The sequence below is a fragment of the Cynocephalus volans genome, chromosome 12, assembly GCF_027409185.1.
Source record: "Cynocephalus volans isolate mCynVol1 chromosome 12, mCynVol1.pri, whole genome shotgun sequence".
In the NCBI taxonomy this organism is placed as follows: domain Eukaryota; kingdom Metazoa; phylum Chordata; class Mammalia; order Dermoptera; family Cynocephalidae; genus Cynocephalus; species Cynocephalus volans.
In genome coordinates, this window is record NC_084471.1 from 68074760 (window position 1) to 68097436 (window position 22677).

Sequence of the window (22677 nt, forward strand, 5' to 3'; positions counted from 1 at the left end):
CCCTGCCCTGCACCCTTAGAGGACAAGATAGGTGCATCTCCTGCTGCCCCCTCTGAGAGGACCCAGTGCCCATCCCTACAGCCCTTTCCCCACTCCTCTGGGCACTGGAGGTGTAGTTCAGTGGGTGTTCGCAGTGTGGCTTTAGGCAGGCTTTGTAAGTTTGCTGATCCTCAGTTTTCCATGTGGAAAGTGGAATAATACAGTCTCCTTTGTGGTGTGGTTATGACCATGAGGCTTTAAGAGCACATTCCAAGAGGTGGATTGCTCAGATTTGAATCCCAGCCCTGTCTATCTGTGTAGCCTTGGGCCAGTTACTTAAGCGCTCCATGCCTCAGTTTCCTCGTACGTAGAATGGAGACAGTGATACTACCTACTTCCCTGAGTTGTTGTGAGGATCCAATGAATTTCTGTGCAGAAAGCACTTAAACAGTTCCTGGCAGAGGTCAGCACCTTGTAAGTGTTGGCTATAATTAGACAATGTTTGGAGATCACTTTCCACAGCCTTGGCTCCTGACAGGCTCCTGGTGAAAGCTAGTTGTTATTTTTAACATCTTGCTTCTCCTTCACTATCTTAATCCCCTTCATTTTAGCCTTGCAATTCCCTTTAAGTACCCTCTAATCTCTCCTCTTTTGTTGCCAATCTTCTGCCACTACTGGAAAGGTTCATATAAACTATATTTGTCCGGTGTTTACATTCACAAACATCTCACATACGCTCCTGTCTGGACCTCCCAGCAAACCCATGAGTGAGCAGTGCAGCTCATGCCATTGCCCACATTCTGCAGAGCCAGGGACAGGGTGTGACCTGTCCAGACCCATCAGCTGCTAAGGGGTGTGTCCAAGCCACCAGTCAGGGTATTCTGACCTCAGGCACCAGAGCATGCCAGCTCTCCATGCCAGGGCAGATTAGCACAGGGGGCCCTCCTGCTTCCGGTCCCAGCTGTCAGAGCACCCACAGAGTGAGGAGAGAGGCCTGAGGGCTTTATAAATATCTCCCACCCCAGCATCAGCCCCAGGAGCCCCCAAAGTGCTGTATGGTGGTGCCCTCTACTGGAAGAAGTGGCACTGCTGCCTCTTATAAGGGAGAAAGTTTGGATATTTCATATGCCAAAAAAATCTATCTAGGGCCTACTATGGGCCAGGCACCCTCCTAGGAACCACAGAGGTGGGGGGCGGGGAGAATCTCAAAATGTCCCTACCTTCCACGGGGGTGCATTCTAGGGGAGGGATGCAGATAAAAACATATATAACATAATGTTACATAACGAGAAGTGCTGTGAAGAAAAAAAGAGCAGGCTAAATGGCTAGAGAATGACAGAGGGTGCTGATTATAAAGAACGGTCAGAGAAGGCCTCTCTGAGGAGGCAACCATGTAGCAGGACCTGAGCAAAGTAAGGGAATGAAGCCTCATGGGGGAAAGGCCATCGAGACTGAGGAAGAGTTGTAAGGCCCTGAGATGGGAGATTCTGGGTGTGTTGGAGGAATCATGAGGCCCATGCAGTCAAGAGCAGTGCTGGGGAGGGAGCAAGGTCAAAGAGCATGACCTCCAACTCCTTTCTTACTATTTGGCACATGTAGAAGGCAGAATGCCACAAGGGCTCTGAGAATCACGAGAATAGTCCTGCTCAAAACAATAACATTGGCTAACATGTACTGATGTGACTATGGGCAGGTCTGTACCACAGCCTGAGAAGTGGGTATCTCTGGCATTACCACCATTTTGCAGATGAGGAAACTGGGGCTGAGGAAGGTGGAGGTTATGTGATTTGCTCAAGGACAGAAACATGAAGTTACGCAGCAAGAATGTGAGTCCAGGTTTTTCTGACTCTAGAATCCAGGCTTTTTTTTTTTTTTTCAGCTGGCCAGTTAAGGGGATCCGAAACCCTAACCTTGGTGTTACCAGCACCATGCTATCCCAAGTGAGCTAACCAGCCAGCTTTAGAATCTAGGCTTTTAACCATTAATTATGCACTTAAAGAGGGAAAAAAAGGCAAGACACAAAGCAGCATGTTTTGAACATGCAAGAGAATGGTATTAATTGTATTAATACCGGTGCACATATTTATATACGCAGAAGAGAAACTGAGAGGCAATAGTACCTCAACGCGTGATGATCTCAGGGGGGTGAATCATGCCCTTCTTTCCACTGTGGGACAAGTCAGGGAAAAAGATGATTTCCCCCCAGAAGGCAGGAGAGAACGCCCTTAGCATTGATGACAACTGAGGCTCCTTTTCGGTTTACCAAGTGTCTTACTTCACTGCTGTGCATTTGGTCTTCATTAGAGCCATTTCACATGGAAGGAAACTGAGCCTCAGGGAGGCCGCGACTTTCCCGCCGACACCTCTAGCATAGCTGGGACCAAGACTAACATCTACATATTCTCAGTCCTCCAGGCGTCTTGTAAGGAGAGAGAGGGCAGAGAGGTCAAGGAAGATCTGAGACCAGGCGGTCATGCGGGGGTGACGAGGTGGAGCAATTCCCAAGTGTTTCCAGCAGAGGGCGCCGCCACCCCGCAGCCCGGCAAGCCTGCCCGGGCCACGCGCCCCTTCTGGACCGCCCCTCCTGGGGTGTGGGGAGACCCAAGGAGTGGGGAGCAGCGCGGCGGGGCTGGGGCTTGTGGATCGTGGGGATAGAGGGGCGGCAGGTGGGCTGGGACCTCAGAGGAGGCTGCCCGGAGGACAGGGTAGGCGTCCATGCTGGGGGTCAAGCGTGCGGGGGCGCCGTGCGTCTGCGGCGAGGAGAGCGAGCTGGAGGTGCGGTGCGGGGGTGGGCGTGTGCGAGAAGGTCCCGGCGTGGGCGGGGGGAGGGGTGCACGACGTCTCTGGGACTTCCTGAGGCAGCGAGATTTGGCGCTCCGCTCTGGGGAGGCGGTTACTCACTCAGGCGCTGCCACCTGCTTCCCTCCCAGCTCCCAGCAAAACACAACCCAGAGTCCCCATCTCCACCCCCGCCCCAGCTCGTGGCGGCTGCACCCCAGGCTGGAACCTGCCTCTGCAATTCAGCCCTCAGCTTCGGGGTGGGCGAGGATCGGGAGGTGGCGCCCAGCTGACTCCGCTGGAGTGGCAACCCCCACCCCCGACCCCACTTCAAGTCCAGAATTTGAAGGTCGACCCTGCAGCTTCTAGACCACCTCACGAGCTCCATCCACTAGCACCACCACCAACCAGTCTGATCTCCTGCTGAAATCAATCAAGTCTGATGCTCTGAACTCATTGTTCATTCATTCATTCATTCGGACATACTTGTCCTCCATCAGTGCTGACTGAATGCCCACTGAGTGCCAGGCCTGTACGGGACTACTGATGTAGTTGTGAACCCCTGAAGCAGACGCGGGCAGAGAAGCTTCAGCCCTGCTCCTCTGTCCGCACCTCACCCGGAGCTGGCAGGTCCTGGATACTGTGTTGGGCCACGCCCCCCACTCCAACCAAGGCGGGACACAAATGTGTCCGATGGGATCTCTACCCACCAAGCCTTCCCAGTCTGCAGGGGAGATGGCTTGTATTAGTCCGTTCCTGTTGCAACAAAATACCTGGACATGAATAATTTGTAAAGAAAATGAAATTTATTGCCTCAGTTTCAGAGGCTGGGAAGTCCAAAGTCCAGGGAACACATCTTGGTGAAGGCCTTGTGGTGACAATAACACAGGGGTCTCACATGGCAGAGCAGAGAGAGAGTTCCTCATGCATTTGCCTTTAAAGCCCTCAGAACCACGCCCACTATTCCAAGAATGGATCAATCCCTTCAGGAGGGTACAGTCCTCACAATCCAATAGCCTCTTCAAGGCCCCACTTTTCAACTACCACAATAGCATTTCCCACCCTCTTACCGCTGTCACAGTGGGAGTTGAGTTTGGGGAGGACATTCAATCCAAGGCATTCTGCCCCTGCCCCGCAAAACTCATGGCCTTTTTACATACAAATACATTAATTTCATCCCCAAAGTCTTAACTTGTTTCATCTCAAAAGTCCAAAGTTCAAAGTCCCATCTGTGAAATCAAAACAAGTTAGCTGCTTCCAAAATACAAAGGTGGGACAAACATAGAATATATATTCCCATTCCAAAAGGTAGAAACAGGCCAAAAGAAAGGGGTAACAGGTCCTAAACAAGTCCAAAACCCATCAGGGCAGGCATCAAATCTTAAAGCTGAAGAATCCTCTACTTTCACTCCATGTTGATGTCCTCTGCACGCTGGTGTGAGTGTTGGGTCCCCAAGTCCTCCAGCAGCTCCGCTTCTATGGCTTTCCTGGTCTCAGGTGATGCTTTAGCTTTTGTAGGCTAGTGTTGCTAGCCGGTAGCTCCACAAGTCTGGCATCTCTCTGTGACAGTCCTGCTCTGAAGTCTCACTAGACATGGTGCTGATGGGATTTCTCTGCTGCAACTCCAATCTCATGTTTCCACTCAGCATTGCTCTACCAAAGGCTGTCTGCAGTGACACTGCCCTGTGACAGATTTCCTGGGGCCCCAGGCTTTTCCATACATCCCTTGAAATTGGGCTGGAGGCCCCCAAGCCTCCACAGCTCTGGCATTCTGCGAGCCTGCAGACTTAACACCATGTGGACGCCTCCAAGGATTTCAGCTTGTATCTTCCAAAGCCTTAGGTCCAACCACACCTGGGGCCAATTTAGCCACAGCTGGAGCAGCCAAAGCAGCTCAGGTGCTAGTGTGGGGAGCAGCTTCCTAAGTTGGTCCTGGACAGTGAGCCCGTGGAGGGTGCCTCAGGCCTGTTCCCCAAGACCATTCTGTCTCCCTAGACCTCTGGGCCTGTAATGGAAGACAAAGCCTTGAAGATCTCTGAAATGCCTTCAATGTCTTTTTTTCCTTCTCTTGATAATCTCTTTCTTCTGTACTCATCTCCTTAACGAACGCAAACTGGGCTATACCCTTGCTTTCATGGGCAGGCTGAAAGTTTTCCAATTTCTTGCCCTCCCCTTTCTTTTGAATTATAAATTCTGGTTTTACATCATGCCTTTTCTGCCATAACTCAGCATAGGCTGTTGCGAGTAGCCATGCAGCTTCCTGAATGTTTTGCTGCTTAGAAATTTCTTCCGCCAAATACCCTGGGTTGGTACCTTGAAGTTCCACCTTCCATAAAACTTCAGGTCCTAAACAGAATGCAGCCAAGGTCCTTGCCAGTTCATAGCAAGGGTGATCTTTGCCCCAGTTTCTCATAAGTCCCCTCTCATTTCTGTCTGAGATCTCTTTAGAATGGTCTTTATAGTACATATTTCTGTCAGCATTCTGGTCACCACCATTTCACCAGTCTCTAAAACATTCCAAACCTTCCCTGGTTTTCTTCTAAACTTTCACCAGCATCTAGGTTTTTTCTAGCCTGTTCCTCCAAATTCCTCCAGCCTCTCCTCAACACCCAGTTCCAAAACCGTTTCCACATTTTCAAGTATTTGCTATAAGCAACACCCCACTTCTCTGGTACCAATTTTCTATATTAGTCCATTTCTGTTGCTTATAACATAAATACCTGAAACTGGGTAATTTGTAAGAAAATGAAATTTATTGCTTCCGTTTCAGAGGCTGGGGAGTCTGAAGTATGGGGAACACATCTGGTGAGGGTCTTCTCTGGTGGTGGCTTGACAGCAGTTCAGGGGTCTCACGTGGCAGGAAACAGCAGAGCAGAGAGAGAGCTCCTCATGCACTCTCCTTTAAAGCCTTTAGAACCACACCCACTATTCCAAGAACAGATCAATTCATTCAGGAGGGTACAGTCCTCACAATCCAATCACCTCTCCAAGGCCGCACCTTTCAACTACCACAATAGCATTTCCCACCCTCTTAACAGTCACAGTGGGGGTCAGTTTTGGGGGGACATTCAATCCAAAGTAGGGCCACCACCCATACCAAAGCTTATAGCATGAAGCAGAGAGCAATGTGGGCCAGTGAGAGGCACAGGTCCTCAGCTCCCAAGGAAGACAAGAGGGGTGAGGGGCAGAATACTGGCAGTATTTACAGTCCCCAGGTTTTGTGTGAGACTGAGCTCAGAGGTCTCTAGAGTCATCATTCAACGTCCATTCAATAAATCCTGATGGAGCATCTGGAGGGTTTTTACAAATACTGACACCTCAGCCCACCCCAGAAATCCTGGTTCGGAATCTCAAGGGAAGGCGGAGGACCCTATCTGCTGTTAAATGTCTCCCAGGTGATTCGTTGCTGTGGCTGGTAACCACTGGTCTTGTGTTCATTCTACCAGAAATGGAGGTTCCTCAGAGAAAGGGAGGTTTGTGCCAGGCCTTCAATCAGAGTGAGATTTGAAGGGCTCCAGAAGAGTGTGTTGCTGGAACCTAGGTAGGCTGTCACTCTGGGGGGTTGCTGAATGGGCCAGACCAGCTGTGGGTGAAGCTGTTAAGCGACTCTGCAGGGGAGCAGTGGGGAAAGAGACCCAGGGACAGTATTTGCATAGTTTTTACTTTTTTGCATACATTTGCATGTTCTCTCCTGAAAGGTCGGACTCCAGGAAGGGAAGATTCGCTAAGGTTTAGGAGGCCTCCCTTCAGCAAAAATTCATGTGTCTTGCAGTTTAGCAAGGGTGCTTCCCCTACCCTCACCCCAGTCCACCAGCTTTTGGACCAGGCAGGTTTCTGCACAGAGAAGTTATGTTGGTTGAAATCAATTAAGTTTGATATTCTGAATTTACTGTTTATTCATTCATTTGGACATACCTGCCTTCAATCAGTGCTGTTTGAATGCCCTCTCAGGGCCAGGCCTGTGCCAGCCACAGGTCACAGAGGTGAATGGGTGAGGTTCACTCGCTTGTGAGCCAACAGTAGGGGGTGAGGAGAGGCACTGGGGACTAGAGGAGATGGGAGAGTGTCACGTGATTCAGATGCAGGGTTATGGGGTTACAAGGAGGCTCCACTTTGTAAGAATGTGGAGCACGACTGAGGAAGGGCTGCAGAAGTGGGCTCTAAGGAGGGAGAGAGGCTGTTCATAGCTCACTGGCTGATGGCAGATGCCTGTCTCTGCCCCTCTCCAACCTGCATGGTCAGGGCTCAGAGTGGTGCAACGTAGCTGCTCTACTTGCCTGCAGCTCATCTCTAGCTATTTGACTCTACCAAGCAACCCTCCCTGGACCCCTGTCCTCTCCATAGCCCGATGTTCCTTTCTCTCTCACTTCCTTCTTGCCCATCACTCCCTCTTTCAGGTCATTGCATCCACCCATCAAGCAAGACCAGGCAGCCTCCCAATCAACAGCCTGACATCTGTCCTGACCTTGGGGACTCCCACAGCCTCCCTCACTTCCCCAGTTTCATGAGTGACTGACTGGTGAGCAGAAAGTGCCTTCTACAGTCTCATCTCTTCTCCTCCTGCTGCCATTCAGCTCAAGTTCTATGGTTTGGTCTCCAGAGAAAATGGGAATATTCGTGGGTTCACTCCTTCTAGCAAGTTTTCTTACATGTGACAACAAAGCTCTTCTCCAAGCCCAAGGCCTTTTTGTGGTCCCCAGAACCAAGTCTCAAGAGCCCTCCCCTCTCCCCTGCTTGATGGCAATGTCCTCACCTTGGCATCCACATCTGTGGAACCTTGATCCCTCTGGACCTGATCTCCTCCTCCTTTTGTTATCTAGCACATCTCAGACCTGCTCTTTCAGGTCCCACCTTTCATATACCCTCCACACCCCCACCTCTTCTTCCACAAGTGAGTCCTATGGCCTTAGAGGACCAACTTATTCCTCACCACCTCTTTAACCCTATCCTCACACCCCTTCCTCCAGGAAGCCTTCCCTCTCCACACTCTAGGCTATGGAGACAAACAGATATGAGAGAATCCTAGCTCTGCTGGGTCCCAGCTATGCTCCCTTAACCTCTCTAATTCTGTTTTTTCATCTGTAAAATGGGGACATACATAGCACAGAGATACCGTAGGCCTAAGTGAGGTGCTGGATGTGGAAGTGCTGTGCACAGTGGGTGCTCTAGGAGAAAGTCTCCTATCCTTTCCCTCTGGTGCAGCTGCCACCTCCTGCCCCTCAACTCTGGCCTACTGACTAGAACCTGCCTTTGTCTTTGTGCAGTGGCAGCTTCTGCTTCCTCCCACAGGCAGAGGAGACAGGACCAGGGGACTCGGGGGCACTAAGACACCATCTCCCCAGGAGGCGGGGCTCTGTGGGGACTTCAGATCAGAACTCCCTGTGTAGGGCTGTGTCCTCATCCCACCATGCATGAGACCTGGAATAGAGTCCATTCTCCTGTCCTGGAATTGTTGGGGGCCCTTTCTCGCTTGAGGGGAGGAAAGACTCCCACAGAGTGGCCTGAGGCTTTGAGAGGAGCAGAAGACTGGTGGGAGGTGAAGGAGGGGAGGCAGGGCAGGGGAATACCGACCACACAGTGTTCCGAGTCCCTGCTCCTTTCCCACCCACCCCCACCCCCTCCACCAAACACGATCCCTGGGTTAATTTTTAGCATCGCAGCTAGCACATTAGTCATTCCCTGTCACCCACCTACACGGCAGGAGGCTGCTGTGCTAGTGCCGTCATCCCATCAGCTGAGAGGTGGGATCCAGCCCCACCCTGGGCACCCCTCACTCTCCCCTGGGTGCACATGGCCAGTCAGAAGCCTCATCAGCCTGGGCAAGGGGGTACTGACATCAGTTCCAAGACTAGTTGCATGGCAGGGATGAAGACAGGCTGGTGGAAGAGGGTCTGGGAATCCACTCTGGGAAGAGAAAGCCAGGGAGGTCCCTGCAGCCTCCCACTCCCAGTAAGATGCTAGGCTATGCCCAGGCAGCTGCTCTCCTAGCAGCCCTGGGCTCTGGGAACAAAGGTGTGAGAGGTCCCCTCCCCTAGACTGCAGCCCCTGGGAGCTGATATCTGTCATCACTGCAGAGCAGCTGTTCAAACAGGGAGCTTGGGGAAGCTCCATTTTCTCAATAAATTGTCCTCCCTTCTTAGGACCAGGGAGGCCAGGGTGGCCAGGTGCAGGAGCCACCACCCAGTCCCAAAGGGATTTTGTGAGGAGCCCCCAGATGTCAGCTGCAGATGAAGCAGAGGAGGTGCTGTCTCACCCCCTCCCCCAGGGCTGAAATGTGGAGAAGTGGTGGTTACCCCCATGCAGAGTTAGCCCCAAGGAGGCGTTCACTCATTCAGCACGTTTATTGAGCACCGGCTATGTGCCAGGCTCTGTGTTGGGCTCTGGAGGTGCAACTTTAAACAAGGCTGGGGTTCCTGCCCTCATAAAGGCAAAAGACAAATACAAAAGAAGTCGGTATAATTACAATTGAGAGAAAGTGCTATAAAGAAAAAAAACAGGGAATTCAAGATAAAGAATAATGGAAAACAGGGAACTAATTCAGATCAGACCGGGGAAACCTCTCTGAGGAGGTGATGTTTAAACTGAGACCTGAGGATGGAGGAATTGGTCTTGCAAAGAAGAGTATTCCAGGCTGAGAAAACAGCTTGAGCAAAGGCTAGAGGCAGAAAAGAGCTTGGCATATTTGAGGAATAGGAACAGAAAGAATACTGAGGCTTAAAGATAATAAATGACATGGAAGGAGAAACAATCTGAGATTGAAGTGAGAGGCAGGGTCAGACCCTGGAGGGTCTTATGCAGGACATCCCAATATAATTGCAGAAGTTGGGCACTGCACAAAGGCTCTGAGTTGCCAAATTGTTGCGCTTGTGTGGCTGCTGTCAACCCAGGAAAAGGGATGCCTTTTTGTAATTTGCTGCCCAGGACGATGTGATATGGATAGGCCAGGGTAAAGAGTTTGGACTTTATTCTTTTATTCCAGAGGAAGCCGTAATAATGAATTTTGAGAGGAGGGTTGTGACCTGATTTCCTTTTTGAAAAGATCACCCTGACTGCTGGGGCAAGAGAGGAAGCAGGGAACCCACCAGGGGGCAAGTACAGTAGTGCAGGAGGGAGAGGGTGGGCAGGTGGGCTGGTGGGGAGGAGGGTCCATTTAGACCTCTCTTAAAGCCACTGCTTATATGCTGGTTACTGGTGGGAGGAGCACTAGAGAAGGAAATCTCAAATCCCAGGCCCAGCGCTGCCACTAGCTCGCTGTATGACCCTATGTCGTGCTCTTTTACCTGACTGTAATCCTGCCGACTGGGCCAATTGTCGAGCTAGGGCTGGGTCTGGAGCTCACAGACCCCTCAAGCCCGTTCACAGACTGGGTCACAAACCCTTCACATGCCAGGCTGGGTCCCCATACTCCTCACACACAGGTCTATGAGCTAGGTAACCGGCAAAAAGGTCCTTGGAGCCCCAGGTTTGAGAGCATGGCCACGCACGCAGATGCCAGAGGCAGATGTCAGCCAAGCTGTGGCACTGCGCATGCGCACTAACTCCACCCACACACAATTTGCTTACAAAGAATGCGCTGCACCACCCCCAACCATATCTAAGGCGAGGAGGGCCTGATTAAATTATTCTATTTTCCCAACACCCTAGATAGGTCACTTGCCCTGGGTTACCTCGAAGAAGGTGGCGACCACCTCCTGAAGATGCTTTGGCACACATTATTTTGGCACATGCTGTATCGAGGGTCTACTATGCACTAGTATCGGGCAAGAATAAAGCCATAAGATAGAAAAGGTACCTGAGCCCTGCCACAAGGAGCGTGCATCCTAATGGGTGGGGAGGGCAGGCAAGAAACAAAGCCCATAAAAGTCAAGACAATCTCAGGCAGTGATGGAAATAAAACCGGGCTCTGACACAGAGGAAGGTGTGACTGTATTTTTGACTGGGTGGGAAGGCCTCTGGAAGGCAGAACTGAGTGCTGAGGGAGGCAACTGTGGGAAGAGCAAGTGCAAGGACCCCAATAAGAGTAAGAGAGTGTCGGAAGTGTGTCAGGCACAGCCAGCAGCCCACGGCCACAGCAGGCAGCAGGAGGCCAGATGAGAACATGAGGCAGGCCGGGGGCAGATGCCACAGCACAGGGAGTCAGAATCCCATTCTAGTACTGGGAAACTGCTGAGGAGTTCTAGAACAAAGGAGTGATCCGTGATTGGACCTGTCTGGTTTCTGCCCCTCAGGGAGACCTCAGACATTGGGAGAGGGGGTGCCAAGCATACTTATTTCCACAGGGACAGTTAGGGACTTTAGATAAGCCTTGGCCACCACCTGTTGTGGGTATTTGGGAAGGGAGGCTCCAGATGCACTTAAACAAGAGGCTCAAGTTCTGAAGAGGGTGTGGGGCCTCTGGTTCAGGCCCAAACATGCAAGTTAAAATCTCCCAGACTGTTTCCCTGGCTTCAGGCTGCAAGAAATGAAGATGTAAAATATAGTGTGTGCTTGGAGGGGGGTTCGCGGTGGAGTCAGAGCTTGTCCCGGCCCCATCCTCCCCCTCAGGCAGTCACCACGCTGACACAGATGCAAAAAAAACCTCAACTTTATACAGCTTGTGGTTCAGAAGCAACACTATGCAAAACGGTGGAGCAGTCTGTGCTGCCCCCCCCCCCCCACGAACATGCCTGTTCTTGTCCCCCAAGGGGCACAGAACCCAGGACCCCTGCCCTGCAGGACCCCACTTGTTACAGGCCCCTGGGAGGGGCCAAGCCCTTAGGGGTCAAGGCCAGAGGGAGGGGGACCAGCACCTTATGCCCCCTTGAGAGCCCACTGGTTCACTGGAAGTGTGTGTGTTTCACTGGGGAGGGAGGGAGGGAGGGAGGGAGGGAGAGAGAGAGAGAGAGAGAGAGAGAGAGAGAGAGAGAGAGAGAGAGAGAGAGAGAGGAGAGTGTGTGTGTGTGTGTGTGTGTGTGTGTGTGTGTGTGTGTGTGTGTGTGTGTGTGTGTGTGTGTGTGTGTGTGTGTGTGTGTGTGTGTGTGTGTGTGTGTGTGTGTGTGTGTGTGTGTGTGTGTGTGTGTGTGTGTGTGTGTGTGTGTGTGTGTGTGTGTGTGTGTGTGTGTGTGTGTGTGTGTGTGTGTGTGTGTGTGTGTGTGTGTGTGTGTGTGTGTGTGTGTGTGTAGGTGGGGGAACGACCATGGGCCATTTCTCCCCAAGGCTGAGGGTGGGGGAGGAAGTAAAGCTGAGGAGAGGGCTTCGTGGGACAGGGTCTCTCACCCCCCAGTGGGGGAGTTTTCCTGGACACCCCACAAGGCACTACTGACCCAGACTGTAGGATAGCACGCCCCATCTTTAGCCCCCAAACCTTTCCCAACACCGATTGCCTGGTTCTCCCCCTGCCCCCACCGTGGTGTAGGAGAGGAGAGAAGGGTCTGGGCTCCCGGGGCTAGCTAGCAAAGCCCCTCTCCCGCTGCTCTGGGCTCCTGGGGTCCCCTCGGCCCGGCATCGCCCCCCTTTTTGCACTGGCTGTTAGGAATAAATAAATAAATACGTCCCCGCCCGCCCCGCCCCTACAGCTGGCTCTCCTCCTCCTCCAGGGAGCGGTTGAGTCCGGGGATGAACTTGAGCAGCCGCCGGCGGAAGCTGCGGTACTTGGTTTTGCGCAGGCCCGGGCCGCACAGGGCCTGCTCGCGGGCCTCAGTCCACAGCGACCCCGCCGCGCCCCCGCCGCCGCCGCCGCCGCCGGGGCCCGCGCACCGCACGCTGGCGCTGCGGCTCAGCCCGGCCCGCGGCCCGGACGCCGGGGCCTCGGCGGGGCCCGGGCCGGGGCCGCGGGCGGGGGGCGGCGGGGGCGGCAGGGCGGGCGGCTCGGCGCCCCGGAAGAAGCACGTGTGGTAGACGGCGTCGTCGGCGCGGACGCCCCCGCGGGGACCCCCGGGCGCGGCCAGCAGAGGCCCGAAGGGCAGCGAGCCCGGGAGCAGGCCGGCACCGTAGAGGCAGGAGCGCACCGACTCCAGCGTGTCATAGATGCTCGGGTCTTTCACCACGAGGCCTGCCGGGGCAGAAGACAGGGACGGCCCTCAGGCCTGGGGCCGGAAGTGTGCCCTGCAAAGGGCCAGAGGGCGCGGGTGGGAGATCCCAGTTCCTTCCCATTGACCGTCTGTCTGTAGGGCCCTTGCAAGTCACAACCCTGAGCCCCCACCTCTCCGTCTGTAAAACACGAATTATAACGCAGAGCCTTAGGAGGACCACTTATGACACAAGGGCCACGGAAAGGATTGGAACAAGTTCTTTGAGCCCTGGTGTTCCCATCTGTAAAGTGGAGAGGATACTATCTAATGCTTACCTTGGGAGGGCCATTGTAAGAATCACTAAAAATGCGTGCGCATCAGCCCGGGGCAGTATTGTACCCAAGTAGTAGCTCAGCAAACCTTGCTTCACTTTGGAAGGGGAAGTAACCCACTAGTTCTGGGAGGGGTGTCAGTAGGGGAGCAAGTGGTCCTTCACACACCCAGTCTACTCACCATGCACCAGCCTCTGCTCCTGCACCATCAGGGACCTGTACTCGCCCCACTTCTCATAAAGGGTTTGCTGCAAGAGACAACCCCCATCCACTGTCAGGAGCTAGTAGAAAGCTAGCAGCATGTGGGTGCAGACCAAGGGATCAGGGAGTGGAAGGGAGAAACCTTAACGTTAAAGGAGGTTCAGACAGAAAAATGAGCCCCTAAAAAGGAGTGGGACCTGAAGGGCAGGGATTTGGGCAGAGGAGGGCGGGGGCTGGACATTATCTGGGCTCTCTTACCTTCAGGTACTGCAGACGAGCCTCCAGTTCTGCCTTCCGAATTGATGTCCCATACAGAGTTTCCAGTCTGAGGAAGTGGGGAATCAAAGCTGAGTGAGCCGCAGGCTGAGGAAACACCAAGAGGCTGAGATCAGGAATCCTCAGGCACCACAGCACCTAGACATACCTGAGAATGTTGCCAGATGCCTTAATGATGTCAACAATCTCTCGATGCCGGATGCCTTCCACATTCAAGCCGTTGACACTGGCGATGGTATCCCCTGCCAGGCAGAGAGGGGGTCAATACCTGCTCTGACGGGGCATGACAGGGCATGGCAAAAGAATTCCAGCCCCTACCTTAGCCAGAAAGGGGAAGGGTAACCACCCCTGAACTCCCTCCCCCGACTCCTCGAGGTTCAGGGGGAGGCCTCCTCTGACATCTTTACCCCCATCCAAAACACACACACAAAACCAGCCATTCTTCCCTGCCCATAGTTACTACCAGTTTGTCCAGGCCCAGCACCCCAGCCTAAGGGCCAGGGACCTCAGAGAGGCTGAGCCCTGATACACCCACACCTTTACCTTACCCTCAGGAAGTTCTGTCCCCAAAGACTGAGCCCTCCCAGGCCCCTGGGCTGCCCCCAGAGTTGGTTATTTCTGTCCAGCCCATGCCTGTCATGAGACTCAGTTGAGACAGGCAGGGGGCAGGGTGAGTAGTACCCAGCTGAGAACCAACAGTGGCCCAGGCTTGAGAGGCCTCAGCTTCTGATACCCAGTGCCACTGCAGAGCCTCCTGATCTCAGCTGGGGCATGCCACCATCTCTAAGGGCTCCTTTCCCATCTGCAAAAACAAGGTATGGATCCCTGCTGTGACTACCTTGGGGATGATGGGCAGGGAGAGTGGATGGGAAACTACTTTGTAAAGTCACAACATGCCACCTGGCTACCGAGGGCTGCTGGTGCGCGGGCAAGGAAGTAAGGGCTTAGAGACGAAAATGGGGGGTGTTCATTTGTGCAGTCTCAGGCTGCCCCTGCCTGAAACCTGGGGACTATAGATTTGCTCAATCCCACGGGTCTCCTACTGGATACATCATTTCCTTGTTAGAGCAATAACACAGGCCCTGACCCCCAATATCAAGCAGAGCTAATGGAATGTTGCTCCTTCCCAACTCCTGCCCATGCTGGATTGCCAGACGGCCAGGAGGAAGCAGAGCAGCAGCAGCAGCCATCATTTACCAGGCCCTGGCTCTGTGCCCAGGGAATCCCCTCACCTCACTGTGTGATGTGAGGACATATTATCATCCCCATTTTTTGCAGATGGGACAGTGCAAGATCACATAGTAAATGACAAATTTGCCTGGATCTAAAGCCCATATTCTGTTCTTTTTGGCCTTCTCAAAGTAGGAAGAAGAAGGGGAATTGATTTCAGGAGAGATTTCTCACCCCCTCTGCTTGAGAGTAAGGTCATACCCCCTTCCCAGAGCCCTGTGTCCTGGGCTCAGTCCCCCACCTGGTGTGAGTCCGGCCAGTTGGGCAGGGCTGGATTCGTGAACTCGGCATACAAAGGTCACCATCTCCACACGCTGCTCCTCCCGGTGGTGAAGGCCATAAGTCTGTAACAGATAAGGGACCCTCAGCCCAGGGGTGGGGTGGGTCCATCCATCCCTCAGACTGGCCTCCCATCCCCTCACCCCTCTGTATCCAGCTTCTCCCACCTGGATCTCAAAGCCAAAGGTCTGGTTATCCTCCTTCTCCAAAGTCAGCACTTTCCTGCGGGAGACACAGTGTCAAGACTATCAGGATTAAAATAAGCATGGCAGTCCCAAAGCTTGGGTTTCCGTGGGTGCTGGAGTCTGGTCTAGAATATTCCAGCAGGACTCACAGTCTCCAGTGACAACTCACTCATCACAGATTGTTGGAATGTCTTTCCCATACCCAACTGAAATTGGCCTCATGGAGCAGCACAGAATCAATCCAGCCTCCAGTGGGGGGAGGCAGGCTGGTCCCCAGAGTGGGTGGGCTAGCTGACTTCTCGGCCACACCCCAGCTTTCTAGTGAGCCCCAGGGTACCACTGACTTACTAGCTGAGGCCCCAAATTTGGCCCCAGCATGGATCCTCCCCTGCTCCACAGCTTTGGGGAGAGGACTGGCCCCACCCACAGAGGCCAGTCACGAGGCTCAGCACAGACCACAGCTGCTCCTCCCAGCTGCGGTGGGGCCAGCCCACCAGATGTGAGGGCTGGGGGGAGGGGAGTCTCGAGGCCGCCCCTTCCCGCACTGCACCGAAGGCTTGCCCGCTGGACACAATGGTCTGGAGCAGCTCCAGATCCTCTCCCGCTGGGGGAGCCCAGAGTTTCCTCTGCCCACCCCCACCCCTTTCCTTCCCGCCCAGCCAGAGGCAGAGTTAAAGCAGCCTCCAAAGCCCCCTTCAAGTCTCACAGCCTCAGAAAGGCCCTGGAGACCAGGCCCCTCAGCTCCCAGCCTGACCCAGACATTCCCCCACAAATGCTGAGCAGCACCTCTTAGCTCCAACCTGAGCCCCTGGCACTCTAAACAGCAGGCCTTTCCCCTCTGTATGCATTGGGGTGAGGGGCAGGGTGACTGGGAGTTCCCCGTCTACCCCAGTGCTCTCTGGTTCTCTGGAAGGGTCAGCAAACTTTTCCTGAAAAGGGCCAGAGGTAAATATTTTAGGCTTTCTCTGCGGTCCCCATACAGCCTCTGTCATGTATTGTTCTTTTGTATTTATTTTTACAACCTTTTAAAAATATGAAAACGATTCTTAGCTCAAGGGGCCAAACAGGCCATTCTGGCCAGCAGGCTGTAGTTTGCTGATCCATTTTAGAGGAAGCTAGGTCCAAATCAGGGATGGAACACGGGCAGAGAAAGGAAACTGTGGGTTCCCAGGTCCTGGGGTCAGAACCCTTTTCTGCCCTTACCACAGATCCTTCTTAAGAGGGCTGCCACAGGATGGCACCAACACAGGACTGAGATTCTGGAGGCAGCGGTAGCCAGACCCAAGCAGCTGGACATAGCTTGGCTATGGGCTGGGCCCACGGTGTTTGCTGGGGCTGGGAGGGCTCAGGGGAGCCCAGGAGGCCTGGGTTAGGACATTCCCCACAGACTTCTACTTCCCTCATCACCCACCTCCCGTTGATCCAGCTCTCCCCAGGGAGGGGTAACTGCCAGGGACTGGGAGTAGGTTGAGCAGCACTTAATGACTCAAAAGTCCCCACCTCCTTTTCTCTGCCACTGCCTTCACACAGCCCACACCCCCACCTGCCCTCACTCCAGTAGGGGAGCCATGCTTAAAGGGTGGGAGAATGACTCCCCCCGGCTGGGCTGAGATGCTGTGTCGTGCTCCCCCCCACCCCGCAACACCTCACCTCACCCTATTGGACCATGGCAGGGGCTGGGGTGGTAGTTACTCACCGCTGCTGTTCAGGACTCTGGCTGAGATTCTTACAGCGGAATCCTGAGCCCTGGGCAGGAAGGCAGTCAGGAAGAAGCAGGTGAGGGGGGCTATCCTGGAGCAGATGCTGAGAGCCCTACTCTAGGAGGTCCCTCACCTGGGCTCCAGCTTTGGACGCTGCACCCCACTTCCTGTTGCCTGTCTGTCCCTTCCCAGCTCCACACTTGCTGTGGAGCTGGTGTAACTATTTGCCAAGTGCCACTATTATTAGTGTCACTCCTTAGCTTTCTCCCCAGGCTTTACCCCCATAGCTGGGACAGTGGGGGCACAATTGTCCTGGGTTCCACATGCATGAACCTCTAAGCCCCCTGCTGGTTTCCAGGCTGGGGGTGGGGTGGTTACTCTAGAATGGTTTCTACCCCCAGGGCCCATGACTGTAGAGGCTCAAGCCTTACAGACCCCTAAGCTGAGGCAGAGGCTCTTCCCCAGTTGAACTCAAAGAAGGGCAGGGGGCCCCTAGGCTCATGTATCAAGGCACTCCAGGGACCCCCTGCCAGTCAGGTCTCTCCACCTAATTTCTCAGTTACAGACAGTGGCCTGGGAGAGCTGGGGTCAGGGCTCAGACCTGGAGGGCCAGCAATCCTAGCCTGAATGTGGAAGAACAGTGGACAGAGATGCCAAATCTCCTAAAGTACAGGCTATTTCAGGGACGACCTGTGCTACACCTGGGTCTCTTGACACTGCCATATATATATTTTGTTGCTTTCTGGGACAAAAAATCTTAGATGTCAAACTGGTCAGTAAGTCTCACTATACTTAAGGAGACTGATTGGGAGTTCTTTTTTGAGGAAGGGGTGACAGAGCTGAGGTTTCCTGCCTCTTCAGGGGCCTTGATAAACTAAAGCAGACTCTCTCCATCTCCCTAAATTTTTGGTGCTTGGAGGAACCCCAGTCCCAGACCAGCCTATTTTCCACGTGCCCTAAGCTGGTCTGTGCCCTTGTTAACCCTCCCCCCCAAGCTGCCCCTAGGCAAGGAAGAGAAGGGGGCCCTCTTTCTCCAGATCCAAAGATTAGCCTCAGGGGTAGGGACAGTCCCCAAATGGGCCAGGGAGAAAGGACTGGGCAGCACAGAGAGACCCCTTTGTCTTTCAACCCGATTTTCATAAAATGCAAATTCTTAACAAGCTGTTCATTGTGTGGGGGGGAGCCGGGGACTCGGGAAGGAGGCGGAGGACGGGGGAGCTGAGTGGGGAAAGGCCACCAACCCCCTCTCCTTAACCTGGGTCTTAAGTTCCCGCTTCTGAGAGCTCCGGTCCCCTCGGGCTAAAGGAAGAGCCTCCCGGAGCGGGGAGACTCAGGAGCGGGCGCGGCCCGCATCCTTCCTGCCCCGCGGGCGCCCTGCGACCCCTCCCAACGCGTCCGGTCGCGGCTGAAGTCCAGGGAAGCGGTGGCCCTTGAACCCTGTACATCAGACGCGGGGCAAGGCGGCAGGCCCCGAGCCCCGGAATCCGGGCGTCCCCTCGGAGGAGTGTGCTCTCCGGAGTCAACTGCGCCTCACGCACCTCCTCGGCTGAGAACGCACGCGGCGCGGCCGCCGGCCCCCCTCTCCCACCCAGGGCTCTCGGACCCTCAACTTGGCTGGAGTGAGCGGTAGGACCCTAGTCCTAGCCCTCCCCGCTTCAACTGGAGGAGAAGCCTGGACGAGGGGGTCCTGGGGACTTCGAGACACCTGGACACGGGGAGGCGGGGCTTGGGGGGCAGAAAGCCAGATGGAGCGAGTAGGAGAAAGGGGGTGCTGGGGAGGAGTCAAGGAAGGAGGGAGGGAGCGAGCTGAGGCGACGGCTCGCGGGGAGTGGAGAGCCACCGAGATTGGGGGGCGGCACGGAGGCGGGGGCCGCGGGCGCGGAGTTTGCGCCTTCCCTGGAGAGGGCCGAGGGGAGTCGGTGGGAGTCTTCGGGCTGGGCAAGAGGTGGAGGATTCGGTGGACCTCGAGGAGAGAGTGCTGTGGGGTCAGCAGGCACTGATGGGGGCTGTAGCGGGGTTGAGCAAGTCCTGAGGAAGGCCACGGGGAGGGGACTGAGATCTGGGGGACGCGGAGTTTGGGGGTAGGGGACGCACCTTTCGGCGGGGCAGGGTGCCCCCGGACACGGCAAGCGCGCGATACAGCTCGGCAGGGTGATAGTCTTCCAGCGCCGCGTACAGCTCGTCCCCTGGGGGTCCAGGGGTGGCGGCTGCAGCAGGGGAGCCCGAGGCCGGGGTCGGGGCCGGAGCGGAGGGAACGACTTCCGAATCGGGAGCCCGGGCGGTGGGGTCCGGGGCGGCCGCCGCCTCCTCTTTTTGCTGCAGCTTCCTGAGTCGGCGGAGGGTCATGGCTCCGGCGCCCGGCGCCCCTCAGAGGCGGCCCTGCCGGCGGTGGCGGCGGCTGGGGGATGCCAGCCGGGGTGGCCGCGGGTCCCCTGCCTTTATAGGCTCCGGGGCGGGGTTGGGGGTGGGCGGGGAGAAGCCTCGGTGGCCCCGCCCCCGGTGCGCAGGCCCCGCCCCCGTGGGCGCTGCCCCAGAGCCCCGCCCACCGCGCTCGACGGCCGTCCAGGCTCGGGACACTCTTGAGGATCAGGGCGCTCGGTACCGTGGGGAAATCTAGTCGCGGAAGAGAGGGGTACGGACAGGGCACCCCGGGGCGGGGCTAGAGGGTCTGCGTGATACCTGCAGGGGGTCTGTGAAGGGACGTTGCGTAAGATTTGAAATTCAGGGATGATGGCTTTAGCGATTCGTGGGGGGGGTGCACAGTTAGGGGTCACTGTAAGGAAGTTTGGGGGTCCTGGGGGAGGATTCGAGGGGGCTGCAGGAGACTCTAGGCCTGGGAAAAGAGGCAGCGGGACTGTGCAGGGAGAGGGGTGTGGGTCCCTGAAGGAGGAAGGAGGAGACGCCCCTGACCTGACTGCGCAGAAGCCCCTAGGGAGTGAGAGGGCCCAGGATTTCCCCTTTACACAGCTGCCCTAGAAGAGCTGAAAGAGGCTGCCTCCTCTTCCCACGTAGAGGGGAAAGGGAAAACCCTGAAAGCAGTAGGCTTAATGCTGGCCTGGCCCCTCTGAGGGTCTCTGGACTGGTCCCTGCTAGATACACTTTCCCTCAGCTCCCTTTCCCAGCACAGACCTTTACTACGGGGTTGACTCATGGGGCTGGGGATGTGCCCAAGCTGAGTGGGTGCTCAGTGTTGCTGGGGGGCGGTGCTCAGCCATTCTCCGACCCTCTCTTAGGGACCATCCCCCAGGCTGTTTTTGTTACCATGGCTGCCAGGCTGTAGGAGAGGCGGGGATGGCCCAGCGAAGTCTCTGTCGTCAGTGGTGCCCGAATAAGAAGTGAGAGGAGGAAGTGGAAGGCCACGGCTGGTGTCTAAAGAGTGGCTAGTCACCACAGGCGTCAGCACCACGAGCTGGGGCTCCACATCTCAACACTGGCCACTAAACAGAGGCCGGGGATGCACTGTCCCCATCTGTCCCTGTCTGTCCCCTTCTCCTCCGGTCTTCCCAAATCTGGATTATGCCTTTAGCTAACATTTATTAAGCATTTACCATGTGCTATGCACACTGTTGTATGCATTATTAACATGTATTAACTCATTTGGTTCTCGTAACAACCCTACAGAATAGATACCATTATCATCCCTTACAGATGAGGAAACTGAGGCCCAGAAAGGGTAAGTAACTTGCCCTAGGTCACTCACTGGCAGAAGTGAGATTCAAACCCAGGCAGCCTGGTTCCAGAGCCTGCAATCTAACCACTCTGTGATGCCGTCTTCTTCGATTCTTCATTCATCCAACACTTATGCCCTGCTCTATGCCAGGTACTGGCCTGGCACTGGGGTTATAGAGGCTCTCAGGCTGGTAGAGAGTGGCACATTATACTTGTGCCATGTTAGATACATGGCATGAGGGGTACACAGGGGCAAGTGCCACATCCATCTAGGGAGGCCAGGAAAGGTTTTCTGTCGTCTGCCTATCTCAGTTCGCTATCTGTCTCAGTCCTCTTGCCTCCTTGTCTCCTTGACTCTGTCTTTTTCCCACCCTCAGACGCATGGTCTCCCAGCCCCTACAGGAACTGTGGGTGGAAGAGGGTGCTTCTCCACCCCTCAGTGATTGTACAAGCCCAGATGGCAGGATGCATGTTGGGTGGGGGGTAGGGGTAGATTGGGGGCTGCCAGGAGCTGAGAGCTAGCTCCCTTACCATCTTCCTCTCCTTCCCACCTCCCCCCTGGGCACCACCAAGTGGCCATCAGCTGAGGGGCCGAGAGTGTGTCGGTGGGGAAACACGGGACTCTATTGTGAAGCATTAGCACAGATGGACCCCTGGACCGTCTGTTGCCTGCTCCTGACAGCTGGCATCTGTGGCGGGGGTGGGGTGAGGAGGCACAAAAGCAGGAGAGGCAATGGTTTCTTTTCTATTCATTCCAGCACCCACCTCTGAAGGGACCCTCAAAAAGGCATCTTGCACAACCTCTTCTGTGAACGAACGACCCTGCCTATCCCAGAAGACTCCTCCTTGCCTGAAACCGGGAGAAGTGGACACTAGGGTATCACACAGCACCAGGGTCCAACATCCTGTTGAGACATTCCTCCTTCAGGCTCAGTCTGCCTCCCTGCCTCCAAGTGAGAGACACCATCAGAGAAATGAAGTTCACACCTCAAATTTCCTCCTCTTGCCAGGCAGAAAGTCCTAGAGAACCCCAAAGTAAGGGTGGGTCTGGGAAATGCAATTTCTGTCAAGCTGTTTGCATGATTTCCACTAATACTGGAATTTCAGAGCTGGAAAGGGCCTTATGGTCTGGAAAGGATGCCGCGTGGTCCAAGCCCTCATTTAAACAGAGGCAACTGAGGCCAGGAAGGGAAAGATGATGGCAAAGCAGGCGCAAGAACCCCTTAGAGCCTAGGTCTCCCGACTGTTTAATTCAGCTGCTGAGAGCTCAGAGATCCCTGCCTGCTTCCTCCTCCCAATCTCAGTTTCTCCAGGGAAGAAATGGGAGCCCAGGATGCCACACTGTGGACTAGTGATGCCCTCTGGTGGCCATGAATCTCTTGGTGGAAAATCTTCAAAGCAGACTGAAAGGCTGGCTTGCACCAGACTCCACCTGGAATCCCAGCACCTCGATCCCACTGTTCAAGGATCCCCCACAGCCCCTCTCCCTCCCAAGAGGATCTGTGTTCAGCTGAGACACCAAGCTCCACATTGGTTACTGAGTCCTGGTATCTCACACCTGTCACAGGAAGTTGGATTTTTTGGACGGCTGGCCAGTAACAGGATTCCAACCTTTGACCTTGGTGTTATCATCACCATGCTCTAACCAACTGAGCTAACTGACCAGTCCCGTGGAAGTTATTTGATCAAAGCTAATGCAGCCCTGCTACAGCTGAAGGTCATCAGGGAGAAGACAGACAATTGGTGGGCCTTCTTGGTGCAGTTAGCGTCACATGCCAGGCAGTGTATATGAGGCCCCTAAAGCTTTGCCTTCTCTAGCTCTCCACAACTTCCTCCTAAATCTGAGTCTCTTGTCTGGCATCAGTTCTTCTCATCCTATCTTCTGCAGCCCTTTAAAGCTTAGGGGTAGGGGAAGCATTCTGCACACTGCCTGCAACTTCATGCCAGGACACCTCCCCGTCTATACTCTTCCCTCTGGGAAGCCTCCTTGCAAAACCTTCTTCACTCTGGCTCCTCAGACATCTGTACTCAATCTGTACCTTATCCCCAGGCAAGTCTC

At 54.8% G+C, this 22677-nt stretch overlaps 1 protein-coding gene across 2 annotated transcripts; it reads right to left on the minus strand.

Moving 5' to 3' along the window:
• Positions 1–11866: 11866 nt before the first annotated feature.
• On the minus strand, positions 11867–19334 carry TAMALIN (trafficking regulator and scaffold protein tamalin). Of its 2 annotated transcripts, XM_063075975.1 has the most exons (8): positions 19044–19334; positions 16946–16995; positions 15232–15286; positions 15027–15129; positions 13704–13797; positions 13538–13604; positions 13260–13326; positions 11867–12787 (listed from the first exon to the last, which is right to left on the minus strand). In XM_063075975.1, the coding sequence occupies exons 1-8, from the start codon at positions 19293–19295 to the stop codon at positions 12306–12308; spliced, it is 1170 nt and encodes a 389-aa protein (XP_062932045.1). In that variant the 5' UTR covers positions 19296–19334; the 3' UTR covers positions 11867–12305. The 2 variants fall into 2 exon arrangements, with proteins under 2 accessions (XP_062932045.1, XP_062932046.1); XM_063075976.1 differs by lacking the exons at positions 15027–15129; positions 15232–15286; positions 16946–16995; positions 19044–19334 and adding an exon at positions 14960–14984.
• Positions 19335–22677: the final 3343 nt, after the last annotated feature.

Coding starts and splice junctions, on each gene's coding strand:
- TAMALIN (XM_063075975.1), bottom strand. CDS start 19,295: ATGACCCTCCGCCGACTCAGGAAGCTGCAGCAAAAAGAGGAGGCGGCG. Junction 13,605..13,703: donor GCATCTGGCAACATTCTCAG/GTATGTCTAGGT, acceptor CCACTTCCTCAG/ACTGGAAACTCTGTATGGGA. Junction 13,327..13,537: donor CTCGTCTGCAGTACCTGAAG/GTAAGAGAGCCC, acceptor TGTCTCTTGCAG/CAAACCCTTTATGAGAAGTG.